At 45.5% G+C, this 20,732-nt stretch overlaps 1 protein-coding gene across 1 annotated transcript in view; it reads right to left on the reverse strand.

Annotated features, from left to right (window-relative positions):
- Window positions 1-20,732, reverse strand: part of TAF12 (TATA-box binding protein associated factor 12) — a 43,812-nt gene that overhangs the window by 17,977 nt on the left and 5,103 nt on the right. The window contains exons 2-3 of the mRNA XM_082248375.1: window positions 16,747-16,828; window positions 6,464-6,721 (exon numbers count right to left, since the gene is read on the reverse strand). Of these exons, the coding sequence (XP_082104501.1) occupies window positions 6,464-6,721; window positions 16,747-16,815 (327 nt within the window). The 5' untranslated portion in view covers window positions 16,816-16,828. The remainder of the gene's footprint in view (window positions 1-6,463; window positions 6,722-16,746; window positions 16,829-20,732) is intronic.

Here is a 20,732-nt window from a genome sequence, read left to right on the forward strand (position 1 = left end):
CCATGATTGCAAGCTCTTCAGGCGAGCCAGGGGGGGAATTATCAACCCCTTCAACCTCAGCCTCCACCTCGGACCCCACGAGATCCAGGGAGGAACGGGACCCCGATAAGGAGACCCCAGCCATAGCAGCCCCATCACCATCACCCTCTGAATCAGAGGAAATTGAAACTCTGGGCCTTTTTGTGGACTGAGCAGCCACAAGCATTTGCACCTGAGCAGCAAAGTTAGCCACCACCGCAGGCAAATCCCCCCCTGGGGGGGGAAACAGCAGTCCCTTGGCTTCCCACCAGAGTGGCAGGAAATTTGCCTTCCTGAGAATCCATTGCCCCAAAAAAATGCTGGAGAATAAAGGGTTAACTGCCCCTTTAACAAGCGCGGCGAGCGCAGCCCACCGCACACACACACTAGCACAATGAGACCCCCACAGGGATAAAACTTAACTCAGGTAAGGATATAGGAAGAAGAGAGGATAAAAACCTGGAGAGACCACTGCTGCTGCTGCCTCGATCGGTGCACCCAGGGAAAAGTGATGAAACTCAGGGCGCTCTACGAAAGCCTATGGAAGGCTACAAGAAAATGGCCGCCTGCAGTGTAATCATGCGGCCGGAGCGAGCGCAGCCAAAATGGCGCCGTTTGGCGCTGAAAACGCCGCTCCTCCACTACAGTGAGGACCGCAGAACAAACAACACAGCATAGTAAAAAAACATGGCGGACCGCCGCAGCGATCGCTGTATGTGCCCAAACATGAAACATCATGCCCCACAGCACACAGCCTGTCACACATCCACAGTCTGACACAGATAGTGCAGCACAGCCCCCCCCCCCCCCCCCCCCCTGCAGCCCACAGCATGCAGCCAGAGAGATAGGGAGCTTAACAGTGTGAACAGAGGCAGGTTACACAGTCCCAGACTGACACCCCCCCAAACAGACAGGTCCCCACACAGATACACTTACCTCCTAGATGGCGTGGGGAACCCGCACAGGCAAACAAGCCACTGCACATGTGACAGGGAGAGTCGCAGTCAGGACGCAGAAAAACTGGGGTTGAGAAACCACACAGCGTCCAGTGAGGTAGCCACCTCACCATAGCATCCCTGCACCGAACAGGGATGGGTCGTTCATTGTGTCAGGAGCGTTACCTGACTGAACGCTCGATGGCAGGCTGGGAAGCCACTGACCCACAACCTGCGACCAGGGGGATCAGCCCGAGACCCAGCCCGCACGAATCCTCTTCATCAGAAGAACTAACTAATGCTGACAAAAAGAACAGCTAAGTAAAGAGAGAGAAAAAACTCAAACAAAAATCAAAAAAGAAAAGGCTGAGACAAAATGCCCCAGCATAGAGACATCCAGCTACTCCTGACAAGCTAGACATTGAAACTGAGATATGGATACAGGAAGTAGGAGGGTATTGACTGAGGGGACCACCCCCTGGGGGTGGGATATGTTAAAAGCTTTAATGTTAACATATTCTGTTGCCTAGCTACTCCTACGGAGCAAAGTCTAATACCCCATTGTGACGAATATGAAGGTGGCGGCGACTGTCGGAGGACGTAAGAGAAATAACACTTTGTTTTTTTTTCTGTTAGCTGTTACAGTCACTCAGCACAACTACTGTTGCCCAATTTAAATGGCAATCATCAGAGTTCCAAGAGTACCTAAAGAGAACTTGTCACAATTTGGATTTTGCAAGAACATTCACTGTTAAAGTGGTTGAAAACCCTTCCATATACCCAGTGAAGTGGCTATTCTCACGTGATACACAGAGATTAAACAAATCCTTCTACATACGTTGTATACGTTTATCTGCGGTCTTCTCATAACTACATCAGTCCAAATTTCAGAATTTATAAGCTTGTCTAACAGTTTAGAAAAAAAGTAGGCAGAGAGCTGTAGTTCCACACTACAGAACTGATTGGAGGGGAGGGAAGGGACCGCCCCCCCCCCCCCTTCACCCAGCACATTATTCTCTTGGTGTCAGGAAAACTGGTCAGAAGTGATTCATGAGGATAGCAGAGGAACAAAGCCACAGACAGAAATGACACTTGGTGCTCTTAATAAAACAAGTCCACACTATAGAAGGTTATGGTTTCTTCACATTTTGTGTGTGGGGTTTACAACCACTTTATGTAAGCTTACTTATAAAAGATTTGTATCTAGCTTATGTTTTATAAGCAACAAGCAGCCACTTAGCAGCAGGAGTCACATGTATATAAAGTTATATCCGCAGCCCACCTCCCCAGGTTTATACATTTACCAAGCCTATGCCACCTGCTAGCATCGCTGTCTGGTAAAGCTCAGATGTGGACTGGAGTCAGAACTTAAGACGGGGGGAGGTGATGTCATGCCACAAATTTTCAGGCTTGGTGACTAGCATCTGAGGCCTAAGTGCTGTTGTCACAGGGGAAGACATGTACTCATCCATACTTGGAAACCCTGCCCCAATAATGAGGGCTCCAGCAGCGAGACAAGGCAGGGAGGGAGTGGCTGGGTAAGTATACAGGTGCAGCTTAATATATATTTGAAGCATTTTTTTTCTTTTAATGTTGATTATGGCTCACAGCTAGTGAAAATTGACATCGACAGACGCTGCTCTGCTTAATCATAGACTATAGGGTTATGCTCCTCCCACTAGGGATAGGCACTAGGTGGAAAAAAACGTGTCCACGCCTATAGGGGCTGTTTCAGCAGGCATAACCCCTCAGCCTCTGCTATACAGTTGTGTTGCAAGCAGTGACAGAAAAAATAAACCATAATTCAAAAAGTAGAGGGGCGGGTGCTGCGTCTCTCGAACTTCAGAGAAAAGGATTTTAATTGTAAGTTCTTACAAAAATCCAGGTTTTTGTTCATCGACAGATGCAGCTCTGCTTAATCACAGACTATAGGGATGTCCCAAAGCAGTAAAAACATGAGGGGTGAAAATAAGACAGGAACAAAAAACCTGAATGCCCCAATGGCCAACATAGCCATTGGGACATTCCAAATCAGGTAAAACAGAGCTCAACCAAAAACAACCCCTCAAAGAGAAACCCCTCAAAGAGAAACCAAAACGGGGGGGCTCTCTTAAAACTGAAGCCTGCATAACCATGCGGCCAAAAGAAGCATCCGCTGATGCCAACACATCTACCTTGTAGAATTTAGTGAATGTATGCACAGACGACCAAGTTGCCGCCTTGCAAACTTGGAGCACCGATGCCCGATGGCGAAAAGCCCAGAAGGCACTCAGTACTCTAGTAGAATGTGCCTTCACTGGAAAAGGAGAAACCTGACCCTTCAGTGAATAGGCCTGTACCACCGTCTGTCTCATCCATCTCGAAATGGTTGCAGCAGACGCAGCCAGTCCCTTACAAGGTCCATCCATAAGGACAAAAAGAGCGTCCGATTTTCTGAAGGACGCAGTGGTCTCTAAGGAAACCCTGATAGCCCGGACCACATCCAAAGAATGTAAAGCAGACTCCTTAGGATGCTGAGGTTTTAGGACAAAAAGGGAAGGCAGTACAATGTCTTCATTTAAATGAAAATCAGAAACCACCTTAGGAAGGAACAATCGATTAGGTCGAAGTACCAAATTATCTCTGTGAACCACAAGATAAGGTGAGCGGCAAGACAACACCACCAATTCAGATACTCTGTGGGCAGAAGTGATAGCCACCAAGAAGGCAACCTTCTGAGATAAAGCAAGCAGTGAAATCTCCCGAATTTTCTCAAAAAGGAGGCTTTTGAAGAACACAGCACCAAATTGAGATCCCATGGCGGTAACAGGGATCGCCGCAGAGGCGACAAATGTCGAACACCTTGAATAATTGTCCGGATAAGGGCGTGCGTGGCTAACGGGCGTTGAAAATAGATAGCCAAAGCCAAAACTTGGCCTTTGATAGTATCCAAGGCCAACTGCTGTTCAACCCCTTTCTGCAGAAAAGCCAAAACCCTGGTGATAGAAAACAAGCGAGGGTGCACTTTCAGCGATTCGCACCAAGAAATGTACGATTTCCACGTACGATGATAGATTTTTCGAGAAGTCGACTTCCTAGCCCTCAAGAGAGTGGGAATTACAGACTCAGAGAGAGCCCTATCTCTCAACACCTGACTTTCAACGGCCATGCTGTTAAAGCCAGCGACTGTAAAGCAGGATGGAAGATCGGACTTTGAGACAACAGATCTTCCCTGAGAGGAAGTCTCCAAGGGGTACCGGTGGCCAATCTTATTAGGTCTGCGTACCAAGACCGACGAGGCCAGTCTGGAGCCACCAGAATGCCTTCCACCTCTATCCTGCACAGAAGACGCAGCAGAAGTTTCAACGGGGGAAATGCATAAATCAGCCGATACTGATCCCAAGGAGCCACCAGGGCGTCTGTGGTGTCGGCCAGGGGATCTCGAGACCTGGCTACAAATCTTTGCACCTTCTTGTTGACATGAGAGGCAAACAGATCAACCTCAGGGGTCCCCCACCGAACACACAGTAGGTGAAACACCGCCAGGTGTAGGGACCACTCCCTTTGATCCAACACCTGACGATTTAGGTAATCCGTCTGCAGTTTTCCACACCTGGGATGTGTACAGCAGAAAGAGCTGGAACAAATCTTTCTGCCCAAGTCAGAATCTCGGCCAACTCCTGGTGCCCCCCTGGTGATTGATGTAAGCCACAACCGTGGCGTTGTCTGATTAAAACTGAACCGGACAATCGCGTAGGCGAGTCGTCCAATGACTCAAAGTTTGAGCTCTTGTTTTTTTTCCCAGAACATTGATCTGAAGTTTTGACTCGCCGTGGCATAGTGCTAGAGAGTAAATCCACCACAACAGACTTGGTGTTGTGGCTCAACCGAATCAAGGAGTCCAAGGACTTTGGTTCCTTGTTCCACTTCACCAGAATCTCCCTCTGCAAGGCTCTTGTATGGAACTGAGCAAACGAAACCGCTTTGAAGGTTGACACCATCAGACCCAAAGCTTGCATGCAAACTCTGAGGGAAGACAGCTTGTTGTCCAACTCCAGAGAAACTCCAAATAAGTTTCTCCCCTGTTGCTTGTAGTTCCTCTGGATCTTGGTCCTCAGGAACTAATTGGAAAAAAAAAAAAATCACAAAAAACTTTCCCTGTTACAGCTAAGACTGAAGTCCCAGCAGGGAACTAGGTCCTATCCCTGTCACTAGGCAGAACTAACTGTTCAGTATAGCAGAGTCTATTCTGCCTAGGGCTATCCCTAGTGGGAGGAGCATAACCCTACAGTCTATGATTAAGCAGAGCTGCGTCTGTCGAATGATAGAGAAAACCCAAAATTCTGTATCTCAGAAAATTTTATTACACAAGACAAATAAAAAATAAGGATTTTTAATACAGAAATGCTGGCTTACTGAAAAGTATGTCCATCTAACAGTATAGTATACATCTAAATACTTGGTCGGGGGGTCCTTTTGCATGAATTACTGCATCACTGCAACGTGGCACTGCTGAGGTGTTCTGGAAACACAGGTTGCTTGGATAGTGGCTTTCAGCTTGTCTGCATTGTTGGGTCCGGTGTCTTTCACCTTTCTCTTGACAATACCCCACAGATTCTCTGAGGTTTAGGTCAGGCGAGTTTGCTGGCCAATCAAGCACAGCGATACCATGATCATGCCAAGTGCTGCTGGAAAATGAAATTTAGCATCCCCATAAAGCTGGTCAGCAGAGGGAAGCATTAAGTGCTGCAGAATTTCCTGGTAGAGAGCTGCGCTGACTTTGGACTTGATAAAACACTGTGGACCAACACCAACAGATGACATGTTACTCCAAATCATCACCGACTGTGGAAACTTCACACTGGACCTCATTCAACTTGGATTCCGTCCACTGAGGTCGAGACCTTGATTTCCAAATGAAATGCAACATTTTCCACAGACTGTGATGATTTAGGGAGCCATGTCGGGGAGAGAGAGAAGCTAGGCTTCGGGCGGGTGCATCGCTGGACAGAAGGACAGGTGAATATGTGTTTATTAAAAGTCAGCAGCGACACTTTTGTAATAATAATTTAATAAAAACAAAACAGACCCCCCCCCCCTCTTTTTCCTTACCTGAGCCCATCTGATTCAGCAATCTGCATGAGCGCAGTAGCTCCCGCCGCTGTTTTTTTCCTCTTCGGAAAAATTGATAGCAGCGGGAGTGATTAGCTCCCACTAGTGTCAATTAAATCTGGCAGCAGTAGGACACAAGAGCGTGCACGTACGGGTGGCCCCAGGGAATGCTGCTTTCCCTGGGGGCACCTGATGAAGAGGAGCAGGGGACCCCAGAAGAAAAGGATTGGGGCTGCTCTGTGCAAAATCATTGCACAGAGCAGGTAAGTAAAGACATGTTTGTTTATAAAAAAAAAACAAAGCTTCATAACCACTTTAAGCAATGCTTCCTGGAACTTGAATTTAAATGAGACATCTGATGCAGTACACGAGAAGAACAGAAGGTAATCTTGTCTCCAATTCTACCAGTGATATTTTACCTGGTTGGCATCTGGACTTGCTCGTCCTCCTCCTGGTGTTGTGCCAGGTACTTTGCTTCCTGCAGTGCTGTTGGCCACGGTTTGCTCTTGTTTCACAGTGGCTGAGGCAGACATGGTGGAGGAAGTTGAAAAGTTAGACAGGTTGATGAGTGTGGAAGCTCCGAATTGGTTCATAATCTGGAGAGCTTTACCCCTCAGCTCACCCAACCGGGACACGTCAGAACGCTGCTTTTGGGTGTGGGGCCCAGGCCCAAGAAGCTGTAAAATAGCAACGAAAAAAAAAAATTACAATACAAATAATCTTTTGTACAGAAGCAAGTTTTACTTCAGCTGAACTCTAGGGGCTGCACCAGTACTACAAAGATTAACTGCTCTTTTAGTCTAGGGGACGGCAAAAGCACTTTTACTTACCTGATCCTCCACTTCCTTCTACTCTGGTAGTGGACTGTCTTTTGGTGTTAGGGCCGTGGTCTCTGCATCAGCCTTGATTACCTCAGCGGCTGATCACTAAAATGCAGGGGAGCAGAAGCTACATGGAGGAAACCTGGGAAAGTGGAGGATCAGGTAAGTAAAACTGCAGCCCCCTTAGACATAAATGAGCAATTAATGCCTGCAGTGTGGGCACAGCCCCACTCTAAGGGAGGACCTTTAAATTTCCCAGAGTTCAGCTTTAATTTTTGCAAGAAACAGGATTTAAATATGATTTTTCAGTGTTCCAATACTTTAGCCATCCTCCGGACCCATAATAACTCAACAAAAAATGTATGTAATCAGGTACAATACATTTTGAGAATGCCTACATGACAAGAAGGCAGCAGCTGCTGACCCATGTGTGAGACAACACTACAAATTGATGAGGAACTGACGCACCCAATTTTCCTAAACACTGAACATATTTGTGTGGCTAAATTACACAGATTAGAGTTTGTGTAAAAATGAGCAGAAAGATAAGAAGGTAGCATCAGACTTCAGCTGCTAAATAGTTTCCTCTACTTAGAGTTGTTAGTTGGCTCAAAAATTCAACTCTATCCCATCCCTAATTTTGTGTGTTATTATTCTTCAAAGTTACATGTTCCTTGCGATAACCTTACATTTACCAAAAAAAAAAAAAAAATATGAATATTACCTTTTTACCCAAAATGAAAGGAAGGGCAGTGTCCTATCAACAGCAAATCTAGGGAAATCCGATGTGAGGCTGAGCCAGCTGCCAATCAGGCACCTGGTTGGATTCCAGCACTAATGTTGGGATCCTTCCAGAGTCCTGACCCTCTCTGTGATGTCAGCCAACAGTGGGATGATTCTGGGTCACAGGAGACCACAAGAAAATGTACTTCTGTTAGTCACAAAAGAAATATGAACAAAAACGGTTTTACCCATACTTGTCTTTTAAAAATTATGAGTTCACGGCGGCCAAAAGCTGTGTCCCTCTTCTCTGGAAACAGTCACAACCTCCCATAGTAGCTAGTATCAACGAAATGGAAGATCTTGTGACTACAGAACGGGGCACTAGGGAGAAGTTCCTCAAACGATGGTACTACTGGCATGAGTTCAGTTTTTCCGCAGAATACAAAGACTTGGTTGCCTAGCTTGCTACAGGTAGACCGGTTGGCCATCTCCCCCCCCCCCTCCTCCTCTCAAAGCCCTCCCTCCCCCCCTTCTTTCCCCTCTAACTTCCCCCCTTCCTTGCTCTACTCTCCTTTTTCCCCTCTTTACTCTGTGGGTTCTTCCCATCCTCAAAAAAAAAAAAATGTTTCCCCCTCTCCCCCTGGGCATACGTACGCCTGTTACCTCTAGACAACTGCGGGGGGGGGGGGGGGGCGGTGGACGGATGAGATCGGGCCGCACGGATTGCTCCTCTCTTCCTCCGTACCCCAGCCATGTGATGGATGCCGGTGGAGGGTGAGACCTCTCCGGGGGCCTAGCTTCCCGTAGCGAGTTTCTTTGACATCTCCTATATTATCCATCACTATGTGGTCATAGGTATTGGAGGTTCACTTTTGTTTCCTCTTGAGTTGTTATCTGTTTATATTTTGTATATGGACCTGTACCATTACTCTTGCCTGTATTGTATGCCTCTTACTCTTTTAATAAACATTGAATTTATAAAAAAAAAAAAAAATTATGAGTTTACAATATTTTCCTTTTTGAACCAAAAATGTAATATATGGTAGTTTGCCAATCGCTGAATGTGCTGACTGCAATAGTTTTTCAAGCATTTATTCCTTTGTTTTCATGTGGTGATCATCCAGTAACACACATCCTCTCTTAGCGATTGCAGCATTCACTCCTCCACTGTATCTATTAAGGAGCGTAATACCACTGCACAGAGCAGGTAAGTATAATATGTTTTATTTTAGGGGCAAAACAAATATCATTTAGGACCACAAAAAAAAAAAAAAAAAAAATCAGACTTACTGGCTAGATTAAAATGTAATAAACTGTTACAGGGGGATTCAGAAAAACAAAGACTGCTGTGTTAGGCCTCTTGCACACGATACCCGTTTGAGCATCTCCCAGCTTGAAAAAGCTTAGTACAGCTTTTTTTTTTTTTTTTTCTGAGCTAAAATACAGCCCATTAATTGTAATGTGCCTGTGCACACGGGTGCGTAAACAAGCGCTGTGCATTCTTCAGTAAAAACAAAATAGAAAAATCAGCATTTTTGGTCAGTACTCCTGCGGAGCGGAAGTCAATACCCAATAGTGATGACTTCGAGGTGGCGGCTACTGTCGGAGGACGTAAGAGAAATCAGCATTTTTGGTCAGTAATTTAAGCCTCAATGCATGCAAATACACACGAAAAAAAGTCTGGAAAAAGTAGATGCTCAAACAGGAGTATTGTGTGCAAAAGGCCTTAATGCTACCGTACTGACAGACTGTATCATACATGCATTTTTTATTTTTTGCCACAGTGTCACTTTAAATCCAAGTATATGATGAGTAAAAATGCTGAAAAGGTTATACCAGAATCCCCATGTTGCCGATTTGAGCATCTTTCAGCAACGCTATACCTTGTTAATCATTAAATTTACCATGGGTTTGAGACAGTCAAGGCCTTTAGACTCTAGAGGGAACATCATATCAGATCAATGAAACAAAAGTAGCATAGACCAGATATCATCCACTTGGCTCATGGCCCACAGGCAGTTCTCCACAAGGTCTGAAGATCTGACTCCAGTCTATGATCCTCCAGCCAAAAAACAATATCAGACATACAGTCAGGTCCATAAATATTGGGACATTGACACAATTCTAATCGTTGCGGCTCTGTACACCACCACAATTGATTTGAAATGAAACAAGATGTGTTTTAAATGCACACTTTCAGCTTTAATTTGAGGGTATTTACATCCAAATCAGGTTAAAGGTGTATGAATTACAACAGTTTGTATATGTGCCTCCCACTTTTTAAGGGACCAAAAGTAATGGGACGGATTGACAATCATAAATCAAACTTTCACTTTTTAATAGTTGGTTGCAAATCCTTTGCAGTCAATTACAGCCTGAAGTCTGGAACGCATAGACATCACCAGACGCTGGGTTTCATCCCTGGTGATGCTCTGCCAGGCCTCTACTGCAACGGTCTTCAGTTCCTGCTTGTTCTTGGGGCATTTTCCCTTCATTTTTGTCTTCAGCAAGTGAAATGTATGCTCAATCAGATTCAGGTCAGGTGATTGACTTGGCCAATGCATAACATTCCACTTTCCCTTAAAAAACTCTTTGGTTGCTTTCGCAGTATGCTTCGGGTCATTGTCCATCTGCACTGTGAAGCGCCGTCCAATGAGTTCTGAAGCATTTGGCTGAATATGAGCAGATAATATTGCCCGAAACACTTGAGAATTCATCCTGCTGCTTTTGTCAGCAGTCACATCATCAATAAATACAAGAGAACCAGTTCCACTGGCAGCCATACATGCCCACGCCATAGGGCTGCCACGACGCGTCGACTTAGTCGACTACAAAAAATCGTCGACGTGCGTGAAAGGCGTCGACGCGTCTACACGTGACGTCACACGCACCCTGGCCGGCCGCAGCGCCGCTTGAAGCATTGCCGGCCGGGTGAAATCACCTTCCCCGGGCTCCTAGTAGTAAGCGGCCCCTTTCAGCTGAGTCCTGTGTTTCCCGGGGAGGGATTAGTAGGTGCACAGGATGTGTGGACGGCGCTCCGAGTGTCCTGCTTGAGTCTGAGGGGACCGAGCTCAGCCCATGCGGCTCCCATTCCTGCCCCCGGCTGCAGCGGAGCAGCGATGTATCAGGCGGGATTACAGCAAGCAGCGCCAGCCTCCCCAATCCCTTCATCTGGATGAGAACAAGAGTCTACATACTCCTTATCCGGACCTTCTTGGACCAGGACTTCAGCCTGCAGAAGTTCAATGAGGGGGCCCAACAAGTGAGTGCACATGGCTTTCTTTATGTTACCAGCAGTCAGTCCCCACAGCTCCTGGGACATGAGTGGGTGGGCACAGTCCTACATACGAGACATCTAGGGTCTTTCCTACAGACTGACTGCAGGGAGGGGGGCTTACTAAGTCTGTACTAGGTGGGAGGGTGCTTACTATGGGGTCTGTACTGGGAGGGTGCTTACTATGGGGTCTGTACTGGGAGGGGACTTACTGTGGGGTCTGTACTGGGAGGGGGCTTACTGTGGGGTCTGTACTGGGAGGGTGCTTACTATTTGGTCTGTACTGGGAGGGGGCTTACTCACTGTGGGGTCTGTACTGGGAGGGTGCTTACTATGGGGTCTGTACTGGGAGGGGGCTTACTGTGGGGTCTGTACTGGGAGGGGGCTTACTGAGGGGTCTGTACTGGGAGGGTGCTTACTATGGGGTCTGTACTGGGAGGGGGCTTACTCACTGTGGGGTCTGTACTGGGAGGGGGCTTACTGTGGGGTCTGTACTGGGAGGGGGCTTACTGTGGGGTCTGTACTGGGAGGGGGCTTACTGTGGGGTCTGTACTGGGAGGGGGCTTACTGTGGGGTCTGTACTGGGAGGGGGCTTACTGTGGGGTCTGTACTGGGAGGGGGCTTACTGTGGGGTCTGTACTGGGAGGGGGCTTACTGTGGGGTCTGTACTGGGAGGGGGCTTACTGTGGGGTCTGTACTGGGAGGGGGCTTACTGTGGGGTCTGTACTGGGAGGGGGCTTACTGTGGGGTCTGTACTGGGAGGGGGGCTTACTGAGGGGTCTGTACTGGGAGGGGGCTTACTGAGGGGTCTGTATTAATTACAAGATTAATTAGCTAATCAAAAAAACACTCAATTAAGCAAAAAAAATAAAATTAAAAATAATCGTTAGATTAGTCGACTAATCGTAAAAATAATCGATAGATTAGTCGACAGACAAATTAATCGTTAGTTGCAGCCCTACATGACACTACTACCACCATGCTTCACTGATGAGGTGGTATGCTTTGGATCATGAGCAGTTCCTTTCCTTCTCCATACTCTTCTCTTTCCATCACTCTGGTACAAGTTGATCTTGGTCTCATCTGTCCATAGGATGTTGTTCCAGAACTGTGAAGGCTTTTTTAGATGTCGTTTGGCAAACTCTATTCTGGCCTTCTTGTTTTTGAGGCTCACCAATGGTTTACATCTTGTGGTGAACCCTCTGTATTCACTCTGGTGAAGTCTTCTCTTGATTGTTGACTTTGACACACATACACCTACCTCCTGGAGAGTCTTCTTGATCTGGCCAACTGTTGTGAAGGGTGTTTTCTTCACCAGGGAAAGAATTCTTCAGTCATCCACCCAAAGTTGTTTTCCGTGGTCTTTCGGGTCTTTTGGTGTTGCTGAGCTCACCGGAGCGTTCTTACTTTTTAAGGACGTTCCAAACAGTTGATTTGGCCACACCTAATGTTTTTGCTAACTCTCCGTCCAGGCCACTTTTTTGCAACTTGGCACTGCGCGGCTTTAACTGACAATTGCGTGGTCATGCAATGCTGTACCCAAACTAAATTTACATCCTTTTTTTCCCACAAACTGAGCTTCCTTTTGTGGTGTTTGATCACATCTGCGCTTTTCATTTTTTGCGATATTAATAAAAAAAAGAAGAGCAAAAATTTTGCGAAAAAAAGACATTTTCTACTTAAACAGTTAAAAAATATCCAATATATTCATTTTTTGTCATATATTTAGGCCAAAATGTATTTAGCTACATGTCTTTGACAAAAAAAATCCTCAATGAGCGTAAGACCGGAAGATTTTACCCCATTCCTTACCAGGCTATATTTTGCGATTCGGCACTGTGTTACTTTAACGGACAATTGCGCGGTCATGCGACACTGTACCCAAATTAAATTGATGCTTTTTTTCCCCCACAAATAGAGCTTTCTTTTGGTGGTATTTGATCACCTGTGCGATTTTTAATTTTTTAAAAAAAAGAGCAACACTTTTGGAAAAAAAAAATATATATATATATATTTTACATTCGGATATACAACAATCCCCAAAAAAAATTAAAAATCAAGATTTTTTAACATTTTAGGCCAATTTGTTTTCTGCTACATATTTTTGGTTAAAAAAAAAAAAAATCACACTAAGCGTATTTTGATGTTTGCGCAAAAGTTATCGCGTTTACTAACTACGGGAAAGATTTGTAATTTTTATTGTTTATTTTTTTACTAGTAATGGCGGCGATCTGCGATTTTTTTTCCCTGGACTGCGACATTGCGGCGGACAGATCGGACCCCTAACTGACATTTTTGACACTTTTAGGGGTACCAGTGACATTACTACAGTAATCAGTGCTATAAATATGCACTGTTACTGTAATAATGACACTGGCAGGGAAGGGGTTAACTATTGGTGATCAAGGGGTTAAATGTATGCCTCATGCTGACGTGTGTGTGGGAGGGAGGGGGATTGTGTGACACAGACACAGATTGCAGGTTCAGCTATGCTGAATCCTGTAATCTGCGACTGTCTGTCACATAGGAGATCCGCCCACTTTGTTTACACAAGTGGGCGGATTTCCACACTCGATCCCAGATGATCGAGGAAGAGCGGCGGTGATCACCGCCTCTCCTCCCCTGGCCCGACTCCCGCTGTGTCACACCTGACCCTTGATAGTACTCAAGGCCAGCTTCTGCTCAACCTCCTGTTGGAAGTAAGGTCAAGATCTGAGCCACCGAACAAGAGCGAGAATGAACCCCAAGAGACTTACACCACGCAATGTACGTCTTCCACATACGGCGATAGATCTTCCTAGAAGTAGGTTTCCAAGCTTTTAACAGTGTTGGAAACACCTAGTGACAACTGTAAAGCTTGGGATTGAGAACTGGTCCTTGGGACAGCAGACCCTTCCTGAGAGTAAGCTTCAAAGAATTGTCGGCGACCAGCCGCACCAGATCGGCGTACCAAGCCCGGCGAGGCCAGTCCGGGGTCACTAAGATGACCGGAATTCCTTCTGCCTGGATCCTGCATAGAAAAGTCTTGGCAGAAGCTTGAGAGGAGGGAATGCGTAAATCAGACAATACTGAACCCACGGGGCCACCATCGCATCTGTGGCGTCTGCCAGAGGAACCCGTGACTGAGCCTCAAACCTCTGCACCTTTCTGTTGAGCTGGGAAGCCAACAGATCCACCTCGGGGATGCCCCACCCGAGACACAACACCTCCGGATGAAGGGACCACTCCCCTTGGTCCAACGCCTGCTGACTGAGGTAATCCGCCTGCCAGTTTTCCACCTCGGTAATGTGTACGGCTGGAACAAACCGTTCTGCCCACCATAGAAAGCCGGCTACCTCTAGAGCCGCCAGGACACATTTCTTGTGCCCCCCTGGTGACTGACACAAGCCACGGCCGTGGCATTTTCCAATTAAATACGCACTGGACATCCCTGGAGACAATCCGTCCAATGTTCCAGGCACAGTCTGATCGCTCGGTGTTCTAAGACATTGATCAGTAGTCTAGACTCCTCCAGTGTCCAGATCCCCTGAGCAGAATATTTGCCAAGTACGTCACCCCTTCCGGACAGGCTGGACTCCGGGGTGACCACAAGTTAGCCCTATCATGATTTGCTACATCTGAGATGTCCAAATCTAATTTGGCAGATTAATAACCAACAAACCTAGTTTTCAACAGAGGCCTGCTGATAATAATCAGCTAAAAAGGTTCAGTGATGTTGTACCCGCAAAAAATAGCTCTTGGGGACCGATTTAAGCCATGAGGGGTGGTGGCAACTATCACTGCTGATGAAACTGTTGCGATTGGTCTCCTTAAAATGCATAGTGGTGATGAGAGCACCAACCCCGACCTCTATATAGAGATCCAGGAAATGGATTCTCTCACTACTCTCCTCATGCTGTAATTGAATACCAAACAAATTATCATGCAAAGAATAAATGCTACCATCCTAAACGAGAACATCGTCAATATACCTCCTCCAAAGGAGGAGTTCAGATCTCCGTTCCTTAAAAATAACATCCTCCTCCCATTTGGCCATGAAAAGATTTGCCATACTAGGTGCAAACTTAACGCCTATGGCCACCCCCCCTATTTTACAAGTAATAAAAGCCAATAATCGTGCTCCATGGCAAAAGAGAGTCGACGCAATATAAAAGTACATTAAGCCAGAGTCACGCTCCAGAAAAGTATCAACTGCTTCATAGCCATGTCTATGGGAAATAATGGTGTAGAGGGAGGATACGTCTGCAACAGCTAGAAAATAACCCTCCCTCCACACCACCCCATCAAGTATTTTCAATAACCGAGTTGAATCACACAGATAAGATTTAATCTGCATCACCAAGGGCTGAAGATACCCATCAGTACTTACCCACCCTAGAAGTAACTGAATCCAATCCACTAACGATGGGGTCACCTGGAGGGTTAACTGGATACTTATGAACCCTCGGAATGTAATAAATCACCGGTACCCTTGGGACCACAGGTACCAAAAAACGCTTTCACTTTCCTTTTAAGGATTTTATCCTGGTAACCCTGATAATTGAGTTAAATCAAATCTTTTTCTATAAATAGAAGTGGGGTTGGCTGGAAGGGTGATGTAGGTCTCCCGGTCGGACAAGATCTTATTCATCTTTAACAGGTAAGCCGACTTGTCCAAGACCACAATACCGCCATGGTATGGCAGCCCACAAGGCTCCCAGGGACCCAGGAGGGATCCCTAGGCCTCAAGGACAGGCCCAGGGAGGACAGGGGCCCTGGCAGGAGCCCTCCCCCCAGGTGTACCCCCCCTGCACAGCTGATCATCCGGGCGCAACCCCCCTGCCCCCATCGCCAGGATGGGGGGACAAATGAGGGGGGGTTCCTGACGGGAAGGAGGGGAACCCGGGGGGGGGGGTCTGACCATCTCAAGGTGGGGCCCACGTCCATCCCAAAACTCTTCAGGGGGAGAGGGGGGGGGGGGGACAGTTACTCACCATACCAAGAACCAGATGGGCACCACTCCAGACAAAACTCCTAGTCATCGAAATGGGGGGGGGGGCTGTCGGCCAGGAGGAATGCTGCGACTCGGGCCGAGACCCGGTCGTATGCGACCTCGCGAGGTGTTTCACTCACGTGCCAGACCTCGTCCGGTGAGGCTATGTCACAGTCGACCTAGCGCGCAGCTGAGGTCTGTGTGCGCTCGCTGGCCAGACAAGGGTGACTACTGGATCTAGAATATCCAGCCCGTCTAGCAGTCCGGCAGTTGATTGTAGATCTCACAGGAAAAAAAAAATGGAGAAAAAATTCTATCTAAAAAGAAGAAATTGCCAGGACCAGAGAACCCAGCAAGTAACTGGGTCCTGACTAGGCAGAAAAAAAAACTGAGTACCTATAGCAGAGAGAGGGAGTATACCCCCCTGGGACTGCCCAAAGGGGTAGCCAGACTTCTTTCTGCCTAGTGTCCTACTCCTGCAGGGGGCAGCATAACCCAATGGTTAAGAAGATCAGGAGCTGTGTCCGTCAATGAACGAAAGAGAAATGGATAAATCCGTGGTGAAAGTGTAAATGCTTTTGTATGTATTACTGTTCAAGTCAAAAAAATGACACATACATAAATCATACAACACTATATATGTGTGGCGTTAATCTTGATTTTATTTGAACCATTACTAACCCCTTATAACAAGATCAAACTATTTTCAACACCACTCAACTATATTGGAAACATTAATAACTATTCAGTGGGATTTTTTATTACAGATACTCAGCATTATTACACAGTGAAGCATGTTTATAATTTAGTATACACACATTATTTGCACTGCAGATGGTTAATAGGGCCATACAGCATAGAGACACTTGGGATCACTATACAGCAGTTCATGCTCACACGCTTCTTACTTACAGCCAGCTGAGTATCTAGCTCTGTAATGACATCACACACGGCGGTGGGACCGTTCAGTACACACGCCATGGTCACTGGCCTTCTGTGGACAACAACATCATAAGTTGTGTACAGACTGAAGTGCACATGTCTGCCTGTTGCTGCAACAAAGACATACAACAAAAAATGTTGGGGGCTGCTTGGGTGTTCTTTTCTACCAGTGGTTCACCGCTGATCACTAAAAACACAAGGGGGTTCCTGATTTAGAAATCTTACTGAAACCGGATAGTAGATTAAAAATATTTTTGCGAAGACTGTACCCTACTTACGAGTCCACAAGTAAGATAGAAAATGCAAGGGAAATGGCTGTGCACCTCTCAAACAGGTAACTGAACCATTAACTGAAAATCTAGTGCTGAAAAACAATAACTGAAGATTTGAGCAGAACAGGGTCATATAAAATGTAGCTGAAAATATCAAGGTCAACAATAACATGCAAATTTTGAATTGTTGCAATTAAAATCAAATTTGTTTCTACTTCACACCAATCATCAACCATCCAGGGTAATGTCTATGAAGTGGCAAAAAATAAACCCAAAGCAAAATGGATAAACCAGACTGAGACAACAATCTGGCAGCAAAACAGCCACTACACTTTTTTTGCTTTCCAGATGATCAAGAGGTATGTTTCTCCTCTTCATCCTAAATTGTGTGACCATGAAGGTAAGGCCCGGTGACTGATCAACTTTCAGTGTTGTTCAAGCTTATTTCGGCTGGCTGCTTCACATGGCCACCAAATTGCTAACCATGTCCCCTACACGTTTTCTATATGTAATCTTTTTTTGCTGTCACTACATCCCTAGGACTCCTGAGGAAGCTAGAGTGTGAAACATGTCAAGTTCATGAGGCTACATCCAGTAACCATATATTGTTAATCTGTTTTTGAATTGTTATTGATACAATACCACATTATATTTTCTTGGCTTTGGATTTAGCCTGTTTATGGGAGGGATTAAGCTTGCTGCTTTGATGCAATATACATTTTAATCACATTTTATAATGTGTGTCTTAACAAAAACAATATTTTTTAACCTTATTATGCATGAATCTAGATCATTGAGAGGTCGCACCTTTAAAATCCCATCACTTAGACTCTTAGTATATATGAGCAGGAGTCCTAAGTATGTCTCCTACTTTCTATGTGGTACCTGACATGATACATGTAAATCTCTCAGCTGTTGACTTCCAGCTACCTTGTACATGCTGTATAACTATTTACATCCCTTATTTATAAATAAAGAATTCAACAAAAAAACAATACGTGATGAGATTTATTTTTTTAAATATGTTTCACATGGTGATTAGTGGATAGTGGAGAGCAGGCAGCTCTCTAGGAGTGCCAAGTATTGCGGGATGCTGGGTACTGGCACAATGGTTATTCTGCAACAGGGCTCAGAAAACCCCCTTCAAAAAGAACTGGGAGTGCAGCCATGTTTGGTGGCTGCTGAGCTACAGTGTTCTAGAAACATTTATGTGGTGGCACTGCATTTAACCACTTCAGCCCTGGAAGGTTTTACCCATTTAATGACCAAGCCATTTTTTGCGATTCGGCACTGTGTTACTTTAACGGAAAATTGCGCATTCGTGCGACGCTGTACCCAAATACAATTGATGTCCTTTTTTTGCCACAAATAGAGCAGGCGGTCGGCAAGTGGTTAATTAACTTGGATTAAACCCCCCACCTTCTCTAACAAATGATTATACTTGGGTAAGTGTGCCAGTCAGTTGAAAGTAAACATTCATTAAGACATATAAAAGGGCTGTTATTGCTGACCTGCTTCTGAAAATACCAGATTTCTAACTGTTAGGCCCTGTTCACACCTGAGCGTATTTCAGCTCGTAAAACGCTCATCTCTGAAGTCTCAACACGCCCAACAAGCAAAATCCCATTAATTTCAATGGCCCCTGTTCACATCGGAGCGTTTTGTCGCCAGAAAAAAAAAACGCCTGAAGCTCAAAAAAGTACATGAGCTTCTTTCTTGGCTGATTACAAGAGTTTTTGTTAGATGTCAATGCCTGCCTCCAATTACCTGCAAAAAACGCCTGAAAAAAGCCAGAAAAAAAGCCAGAACAAAACGCCTGAAAAAAGCCAGAACAAAATGCCTGAAAAAAGCCAGAACGCCTGAAAAAAGCCAGAACAAACGCCTGAAAAAAGCCAGTAAAAACGCCTGAAAACGATACGCTCAGGTGTGAATGGAGCCTTAACAGTAGCCCTCTGGCTTTATTACTTTTGAGTCACTGATCTGCAACTAGCATGCTGATAATAAAAATCAGACGACCCCTTTCAGATTTCAGGTATTGGGAATGAGCATTCCCCTTTTGTGATTTTTAAATTGTGATTTACATGAGTTTGCGTGTGCTGTGCATAGGGCAGCCTATTCACTTTAAAGAGTCGCCTTATGCGCGTATGTCACACAAATGAAGCCTTTGCTCCTTTCTGTGTGATGAGCTTCTTCGTGTGACAATCGCTGCAAAAATGCAACCTTCTTGGGGTGCCATTAAGAATTATGGCACCCAAATGCACATTGCGTGCTTTACCACGATTTGGAATCGAAAGAAGGATTGCAGCTATTCCAAATCAACAATGGTGAACGGAGCCTCAGAAAAAAAGTTGCAAATCTTTACCTGTTCTAGGTTATTGACTCAGAATAAGTAAGAGGGTCACAGCATGACGCCCAGGCAACTAGCATTAGTAAAATCAGCAAAGTCAGCAGTGGCAACCTCCACATTTCTTTCAGTAAAAGTTAACTTTCAGAACAATCAAAACCACAATAAATGAGCTGTAAAAAGAAATGCTTGGTACAAAATTGGCACGCTATCTTCAGTTTAAGCCTTGCAGTATTACCCTGTATTGGCATCAGGCTGGGATTCTGCCATTGTCCTTTACCATGTAGTGTTTGTTAATGAACTGAGGCATTAAGCAGTGATCGACACTGCCATATTAGCAGGTTTTGTAAATGAGGCACCAGATGAGCAAAGATTTACTCAGCCTGCCAGGGAACTTGAAGCAACAGATCTATCATGTGATCCCTCTGTTTTGCATAAGTTACTTTCTTTGAAACTGTGCAGACGTCCGCGTGGTTGCGACAATGAACAGTAACTGTGGTGTTCACACAAGAACCCTTCCTAGGTGAACTGCTTTCCTCATACATGGTTCTGAACTTAAGATTTGCACTACATGTCATATTAGGATTCTTTACTATTTCTGCTATATTTTGTTGAAGACCTCTTTGTCTTTAAGACAACATCAGCGGACACAGCCCTTTGGCCTTGTACACACAGGCTTTAGCTTGTATTAAAGCAATCTTTTACAAAGCATTTGAAAAGATTTCAGTAGGCTATAAATGTAAAAGCCTGTTAATTCAGACAGGCAATAAGACCCGTCCTCTGATCTCAGTTGCTGTCTCCTGCGTGTGAATCCACCTTGGAAGTGTGTGCAGGCAACTCACAGAAGTGCATGTAAACACAGCTGATGCACAGACACAGTCGCAGGTCAAAATCTGATATGCAGGCAGGAACAGCTGCACATGTATGAACACACAGAGGGAGATTTACTAAAACTTGAGCACTCAGAATCTGGTGCAGCCGTGCATGGTAGCCAATCAGCTTCTAACTTCAGCTTGTTCAATTAAGCTTTGACAATAAAACCTAGAAAATAAATTGGTTTGTACGCAGAGTTGCACCAGATTTTGCACTCTCCAGCTTTAGTAAAAGCCCGCAAACAATTTCTACATTTGGATCCATGCACCCACTCCTACCTGCATGTAAAATGTTACATGCGACTGTGTCCATGCAGCCGCTGCGTCCGCATACACTTCTATGTGTTGCCTGTATTCAGCTCCAAGGTGGATTCACACACAGCAGCTAAGATCCGAGAATGGGTCTGATCTCCCTCCTGAATTAGCCAAAAAAGCTTCAACAATGTTGCTGGAAATGTGCTGAAAATT

Source organism: Pelophylax lessonae, assembly GCF_965119305.1.
Source record: "Pelophylax lessonae genome assembly, chromosome: 2".
Lineage (NCBI taxonomy): Eukaryota > Metazoa > Chordata > Amphibia > Anura > Ranidae > Pelophylax > Pelophylax lessonae.